Source organism: Rattus rattus, chromosome 9 (assembly GCF_011064425.1).
Source record: "Rattus rattus isolate New Zealand chromosome 9, Rrattus_CSIRO_v1, whole genome shotgun sequence".
Classification (NCBI taxonomy): Eukaryota; Metazoa; Chordata; class Mammalia; order Rodentia; family Muridae; genus Rattus; species Rattus rattus.
In genome coordinates, this window is record NC_046162.1 from 93,410,227 (window position 1) to 93,418,849 (window position 8,623).

The window sequence follows — 8,623 nt, forward strand, 5'->3', positions numbered from 1 at the left end:
CTTCAGGGTTAGTACTAATGCTTGACATGGGCAACCAATACCTAATGCCTAATTTACCAAGGGCTTTATTGTCACCATAAGGTCCATCCATCACACCCTAGTAATTACAATTTACTGGATTCACTCTTATAAACTCCAGATGATACTGAGGACATGACATTTATACCATTCCCTAAGTTTCTAGCACATGGTGGTATACAGTACAAAAGTCCTTTTTTTCTTTGCTTTCTTAAACAACAGAGTCCTGCCATGTGTCCCTTGCTATGTACATCAAGCTGGACTCAAATCTAGGACATGATCATCCTGTTCTGCTGCCCAAACTGGGGAAAGTGTCACCACGCTCCTAGATAGTGTCTGCCTGTCTCTGTGAGTGTGTGCATATACGGAAAGGTCAGAAGACAGCTCACAGGAGCCAGTTCTCACTTGTCATTGTTTGGGATGTGGAGATTAAACATAGGTTTTCAGGCCTGTCCAAAAGCACTTCTACCTGCTGAACCATCTTGCTAGTCGTATTTGTTTTATTTTCCCCCCTCAAAACAGGGTCTTGCTATGTAGCTCAGGCTACATTTGTTATTCTTCTGCAGTATTAGGGATTGAAACTAACATCTCAGTCAAGCTATGCTAGCTGTTACACCACTGAGCGACATCCCTAGCACTTAAGCCTTTAATACAGTTCCTCACGGTGGAGCCACTGCCAACCATAAAATTACTTCGTTGCTACTTCATGACTGTAATTTTGCTAGCTATGAATCATAATGTAAAAATCTGATATGCAACCTCAAAGGGGCCTCAACACACACGTTGAGAACCTTTACGATTTCTTTTAAAAAATTTACAATAGGAAAGAAAAATACCAGGCAGTTAGTAGGAGTGATCAATCAGTAAACACCCTTTCACAAGTCTAGTTTCCAAACCCAATGCACAACAGAGAAAACAGTATTTTAACTATAAGCTTAATTCTAAAAACAGAAGCTTAAAGCCACTGGCAGGAACCCACAAGGCTGAAATAGGCCTTTTACCCTTATAGAACTTGGTCACTTCTTACCTGGGAAAGTCGACAAGGTTACATAAAACTGCTACATCTGCCACTCCAAAATGCAAATGTTCAGAAACCTCACAATGTGTACATACCCAAGGAGGTAACAAAGTGTTCATGCGCATTGAGGGTCTTCATGCATCGCTTGTTCTTGTAATCCCATACACGGAGGGTCTTGTCATCAGCACAACTCAAAATAAACTTCCCCCCAGAATGGAACAGAACTCCACGTACCCAATTATCATGACCCACCTTAAAGACAAAAAGGTATTTGACTTATTTAACATTTGGGATAGAACATATTTTAACACTGAAACCGTATCTATCAGTGTTTTTCTTTTTTCTTGACAAGGTCTTATACAGCACAAGATAACCTTAAACTTCAGGCAGATGCTACCACACCCAGTTCTTGTGGTACTGGGGACTGAACCCAGGGTTTCTGTATGCACGTAGATTCTACCAAGTGAGGCACAGCCCCAGAAACCGCCACCTTGAAACATGGTCCCATGTAGTTGAGAGGTGCCTAAACTCACTGACCTTGAAATGATTCTCCTTGCTTTCACCTTGGATGCTGGAATCCTATGTCTGGTCCTGTGCAGTTTTAACCCAGAGTTCTATGTATGCTATGCTAGGCAGGCACTCAACTAACTGAACTATATTCTTAAGACACACTAGTGTTCTTTCAATTTTTCATTATTACTTTTTAAAATTATTATGTGTATGGGTGTTGTGCCTATATGTATACCTGTGTAACACATTGAATGCAGTGCTCTCAGAGGTCCAAAAGAAGATTGGATCCCCTGGAACTGGAGTTGTAAGCTGTCACATAGGTGCTAGAAAACAACTGCAGATGCTCTGGAAGAGCTCTTAACCACTGCTAGTGCTTTTAATCACTGAGCCATCTCTCCAGACCCTTGATGCTATAATGATAATGATGATGATAATAATAATAACAATAACAACAACAACAACAACAACAGTACATTAAAAATTGAGAAGCCAAAGAGATGACTAGGCAGTTAAGAGAATCAGTGAGCCAGAGTTAGTGGTATACACACCCTTAATCCCAGCACTCAAGCAGAGGCAGGTGGCCTAATCTAGAGAGAGTTCCAGTACATAGAGAAACCTTGTCTGAAAACAAAAAACAACAAAAAAAGCAAACTGAGGAGCTGAGGAGCTGACTGAGCAGTTAAGTCCTCTTTTAGAGGACTGGGGTTGGGTTCCCAGCATTCAGTACAGTCACACACAACTGCCTGTAACTCCCACTTCAGGAGGAGTCAATGTTTCTGGCCTATTCAGGGACTGGCACACACATCTGCATAAACACATGAAGAGATACAAAAGTACATTAGAAAACACAATAGAAAAATGAATTGAACATGGTAGTGCGCATTCAGGGCTTGGGAAGTAGAGGCAGCTTGAATCGATCTGAGTCTGTGGACAAGCTGGTCTACATAGTTAAGTTACTTACAGGACTCAAAAATCAAAAAAACAGGGGTTGGGGGATTTAGCTCAGTGGTAGAGCGCTTGCCTAGCAAGTGCAAGGCCCTGGGTTCGGTCCCCAGCTCCGGGAAAAACAAAAACAAAAACACAAAAACAAACAAACAACAAAAAAAAAACCAAAAATAAAACAAAAACCACCCTGTCTCAAAAACAAAACACGAACCAAACAAACAAAAAACCAATTCAGCAGCAGCAACAACAAAGCCCCATACTTTGCGGCCACACCACAATGAAGCAGGAGAGAGTATCTCAGTATCTACAAGTTGAAGAAACCTAGGAAAAATGGTGGCCATGCAGTTACAGACAGAAGAGCACAAAGATTTTTTTAAAAGATCCATTTTTCCAACATGGTACAAACCAACACAGTTTTTCTGAGAGATGGGGTCTTGACCATGAAATCCTGGCTGACCTGGAATTCTATATAGACCATACTATCCTCAAACTAACAGAGATCCTCCTACCTCTGCCTCTTGAGTATTGGGAATTTATCTTTTGTTTGTTTGTTTGTTTCTTCTTGGTTTTCAAGACAGGGTAACACTGTGTAGTCCTGGGTTTCCTTGAACTCAAGAGATATGCCTGTGTCTATGAAGACTAAAGCTATGTGCTGCTGCCACCACCATCACTGCCACCACCATCACTGCCACCACCATCTCCAACTGGTCCTTCTTTTATCTTTTAAATTAGCTTACAGTAATGGGTTTTCTTTCAGCATTGTTATACATACTTACATAGCTTTTGATCCTGTCTTGTTCCTTCTCCCAAATTTCTCCTCCCATTTCTCCATTGTACTGTACCTTCCTGCTTCCAGTATTCCCTTCTCAATTAATACCACAGAATACTTTAACATGTTGCTAACATTCTATATGCAGACCTAATCAGCACTTAACCCAGCTTCTAAAACCATGAATGTTATAGTATAAGACCTGCTACTAGCTTAACAATAGCCAGTTAGAGCTTCTTAAGCAAACCAGAATATCTACTACCCACCTCCCTTATAGTGAACCTCTAATACTGCTAACATTACTTAAACACCTTTAACTCATTAAGTTAGAATAATTAATTTCACAATAGAAAAATAAACTAAGATAAATGTCAACAAAGAGATGACAGATGAAAAGAGAGAAAACATTTTTAAAAAGTTGAACTGGAGAGATGGCTCAGTGGTTGAGTTTTGTTTGCTTTTCCAGAGAACCCAGGTTCAATTCCCCACACCCAAATGGCAGCTCACACCTCTGTATCTCTACCTATTTCTAGAGGATCTGACACCCTCACATAGACATGCATACAGGCAAAACACCAATGTACATAAAATAAAAACTTTTACAAAAAGTAAACAAGTCTGTAAGAGCTTTCTTTCTCCTCCAGAGTAGCTATTACATAGTGAGCTAAGATCCTACCTTCAGCAGTTACTGGGTTTTATACATTTATTTTCTATAACATTGCATTGTATAAAATAGCACTTTATAAAACTTTAAAGAAGTTTATAAACGTATAGTTATTTTAATCCCAGAACTGAGATTTAGTAAGAAAACACAAGAGTATCTAATCCACAAAGGTAAATACACAATGAAGATGCCAAAGAGCAATGATGCAGACTTACCAGAGTCATAAGGCACATGCCAGTACTGACGTCCCACATCTTAATAGTTTTGTCTCTGGAACCAGATAGCAAGAAGGGTCCAGGCTTGCCACTTTTTTTAGTCTATAAAAAACATAAATTATTTTTCCCATACAAAAAATAAGGACTTAAAACTTATCTAAAATAATGACATGCATTTGAAATCTTGCAAAAAACATTGTTTTCATTTATTGAAATACATGTACCTAGCCCACAAAGAAAGATAGGCCCTGCCTAGGTAACACCAAAAATGAAATGTACTGCCCATGTCTTCTGCAGTGAGGTTAGGTATGTATAGCTAAGTGACATACTTCTCTCGTAGCATGAAAAAAAGCCCTGATCAATATCAAGTCTGTGATCAAAAAAGATTTTAAACCAATCAGTATTGTTTTATACAAATTTAGCATCAAACCTAGCATATATTATAAATTAACAACCACCAGAGGGTAGTATAAAGAATTATTTAGAATTTGAACATTTTGTAATTTGTAATGAGATCATAAACAGAAGATTAATTTAGAGTGAGATCTCTGAGTTAAAGACCAGCCAGGATAACCAGAGCTACATAGTAAGGCCCTGTATCAAAAAAAAAAAAAAAACAAAAAACAAAACAAAACTTAAAAAAAAAAAATTAGAGCTTTATTAAAATGTAGGGGTTTGGGGTTGGGGATTTAGCTCAGTGGTAGAGCACTTGCCTAGGAAGCGCAAGGTTTGTGTGTTTCCCCGGAAAAGAAAAAAAAAAAAAAAAATTAAAAAACAAAAAAAAAAAAAGTATTAAAAAAAATTTTTTTTTTTTTTTTTTTTTTTTTAAATTGGTAAGGGGAGGGGTGGAGGGTTATGTTTTCTCATTTTCTCTTGTTTTTCTTTTTGAGACAGGGTTTTGCTATAAGCCTTTGGGCCTTAGTTTCCTTAGTTTCCTGAGATGATGCTATCATCTCAGGGCCATCCTACCTGGATTCAAATGGTCAATTTTCTCTTTAGTAGAAAATCTCCAATTTATAACAAACTAAGGGTGAGCTATTTTGTGTAGCTGTCTGTATATGTACTCAGTGCTTGCCATGGCATATAGGCAGACATCAAAGGACAACCTGAGGGAGGAGTTGGTTCCCACCTCCTACAAAGGAGGTTCAGGAATCAAAAAGTCACTAAGCTTAGTGGCAAGTGTCTACCTACTGAGCCATCTCACTGACCCAATAATAACTGATGGAAAAACATAAACACCACTGACAACTGCAAAGAGCCTCAAAACTCGGAATTCTAGGCTACAGGCTTAGCTGTATCCAGAAACCTTAGACTGAGAATCACACAAGTTACTAAGACTTTGACCTACAACACACTAACAAAATCATACAAAGACATGTAATCAATCATACAGTACCTCAGATCCTGTTGCTTCAGAGATGGAAGAATATGAACTTTCTGGAGCCCAGGAAATGCATTCTACCACATGTTCGTGTTCTCGGAGCTCAGCTTTGCATTCCTTTGTTGCTACAACCCATACACGCACAGTCTGGTCATTGGAACAGCTGGCTATCAGAGTGCCGTCCTGATTTGGCCGCACCATACGTACCCATTCTCTGTGTCCTGTGAATGTCTTCACACAGTAGCTGTCAATTTAAGTAGTAGTGTACATTGTGAATAAATGGTAATCATGGGAACACTTTCCAGAAGTGATACAAAATGAGTTTCAAATCAAGATGAGGAGAATAACAATAGTTAGAGAAATTATACTACATCAACAAAATAAATGTAAAATCTTGGTTAATAAAAAATGGGCACTATCCTAAAGTAAAACAACACCAGGTAAAATACGCTGATAGGAAACACCACTAAACACAATGTAACTTAAAAACCTCAAGTCTACTAAATATATACCAGCATATACATTATTTAATTTCTAATTTAAACCCAGATAAGAAAAACAAAATTAACAACAACAAAAACAAACCAGAGAAAATAGAAAGTAGATTATTGCGCAGAACTGACTTCCAAGAGTCCTTCCTGCATTCATGTTTACAGTGCATGCAGTGCGGGGGGGGAGGTGTGTGTGTGTGTGTGTGTGTAAAAATTAATTTGGTGCTAGGGATGGAAGCTAGGGCCTTGTGCACTAAAGCAAAGGTTTTCCCCCTATGCTAAATTTCCAAGTCCTTAAATATATATATATACATACATACATATATATACATACATACATACATATATATATATATATATATATATATATATATCTCAGTCTTGGTGATCATTCTAGATTAAAGATAAAATTACTATTTATTATTAAAGATAAAATTACTATAAAAAACTTTTTGTTTTGTTTTTATAATCTTTTTTTAGCTGATGTTTTCCAACAGAATCTGCTTACCCAGTTTGCACTTCCCACATTTTTATAGTTTTATCCCTTGAGGCAGACACTATATGATCTCCATTAGGCATGATGGCTACTGAAGAGACATTGTGGTCGTGGCCTAAAACACAAAATACAGCAAAGTGTTCAATAGTTAACTGTGGGTTTTTAACCATGGTATTTAAAAAAACTACAGAAAGTTTTCTTGCTCTGAGCTTTATCTAAATGACAAGATTATTAAAAATGTATTACGAAAAAAGAGGTAAGAGGCAGAATCTGATCCAATATTTAGAAGTTTATCTTTGATGTTGATTGTTCATAGAAGATAATGCATTGATAGTTCATAAATAAGATTCATATTCCAAATTAGCTATGTTTTCTGGAAAAAAGCTCAAGACACATATTTTTGAAGGAATAGACAATGACTTCAAGGAACTTTCCTGTCTTTTAAGAGAGGATTCTCAGTAGCATCCAAGCTGGCCTAAAACACTTGATAAACACTTAACGGTGAAAAAAAACCGCAAACTTCAACCATATACTCAATGTAATAATAAACCTAACTGTGTGCTAAATACCAGATAATTTTACTGTTTTGCTTTCTTTTCTTTCCTTTCAGTTTTTTTGGCTGTCCTGGAACTCACTCTGTAGTCCATGCTGGTCTCGAACCACCTGCTTCTGTCTCCTAAGTGCTGGGATTAAAGGCATAAACCAAAATTGCCAGGATCGTTTTGATTTCTTGAGAGTGGTGGACTATGCAGTCCAGTTGGGCTGGAACTTGCTTTGTAGTGAAGGCCAGCCTTAAACCTGTTAACCCCTTCCCCTACAAAGGACTCCTGCCTGCTGGGATTCTGTATAGGTATCAATTCACAAGGTTTGTTTTAAAATCACACAGCCTTTTTTTTTTCTTTCACATATCTAAATAATCATTATCTTTAAAGAAAACGGAGCCAGGTGTGATGGTATATACCTTTGACCTCAGCACTTGAGGGAAGTAGAAACGGGCAGATCTTTGAGTTCAGGCCAGGCAAGGGTACATTGTAAGACCCTTTTCCAAAAAATTAAACCAACAAAAGTCAGTATCTCTTATCTACCAGATGGTTTAAGAATGAGTCATTTTATGGTTATAATTCTATGCCATAGGCACTATCCCTTTTATTTTCCAGATGAAATAACCTATGGACACTTAAAGATACTGTAGCAACAGACTCTGGCTTCTAGTTTCCACACTGGTCTCTTGACAAAAAACAAAATGAAAAGGAACCAACCTCCTCAGTAGATTGCCCGTTTCTCTTGGACTAAAATGACCTGGCAGTTTTTCTTATCCAAATATACTTGAGAAAACAAATTAGTACGTCACGCAAACCTTAAATGCTCTTAACAGAAAACTTCTACCACTAAGGCTTGTTCATCAAGCTTTCACAACAAAGCAGAAAACTAGGAATTAAATGTAGGGTACCCAAACATGACTGGAAAACTATTTCTTCTCTTAAATGCCCTGAGATTAAAGTACTGCCCTCTACCTTACCGTGCATGGTTCTGATGCATTCAAAACCCTGAAAATCCCATAATTTAATCGTCATATCTGCAGAACAGGAAGCCAGGAGTTTGCCACTGTGGTCAAAGGAAATGTCCTGTACAGAATCTGTATGCCCCTTGAGAGTTCGCTCAAAATCTCCAGTCTCATAATCCCACACCTGTCAAGTGAATAGGAAAATGGTTAATACCAATCCATCACTTCATTTCACAGTTATACTTAGTTCAGTTTGGCATCTTACTAATTAGCAAATAAGTAATCTATGTTAGAAATATCAAATCTTTAAGTACAAAGTGACTTTTCTCTACAGAGAAAAACTGATTCTCCAACTATCTAAAAGACCTCAGTGTTAAGTTTTCTACCACTTCATTATGTTAATGAGAAGGTACAAAAAGTCAACTCACACTAGTCTGATAGTAAGTTCTAGGCATAAATAAAAAAATTCAAGTGCAAAAAGATGTATTAGGAGCAACATATGTAGAACAGTAGACTTAATTTCTCAATTTTATTAGAGCAGATATTTAGAGGACTAAAAAGAAATCATAAACTACAAACTATTCCTGAATCAAATGCTCATGATTAACAAAA

The 8,623-nt window shown here is 37.5% G+C and overlaps 1 protein-coding gene across 3 annotated transcripts in view; it reads right to left on the reverse strand.

Annotated features, from left to right (window-relative positions):
- Window positions 1-8,623, reverse strand: part of Pafah1b1 (platelet activating factor acetylhydrolase 1b regulatory subunit 1) — a 58,167-nt gene that overhangs the window by 4,144 nt on the left and 45,400 nt on the right. For all 3 annotated transcript variants that reach the window (XM_032913370.1, XM_032913371.1, XM_032913372.1), the window contains exons 6-10: window positions 8,027-8,195; window positions 6,520-6,622; window positions 5,536-5,764; window positions 4,140-4,241; window positions 1,132-1,288 (exon numbers count right to left, since the gene is read on the reverse strand). In XM_032913370.1, the coding sequence (XP_032769261.1) occupies window positions 1,132-1,288; window positions 4,140-4,241; window positions 5,536-5,764; window positions 6,520-6,622; window positions 8,027-8,195 (760 nt within the window). The remainder of the gene's footprint in view (window positions 1-1,131; window positions 1,289-4,139; window positions 4,242-5,535; window positions 5,765-6,519; window positions 6,623-8,026; window positions 8,196-8,623) is intronic.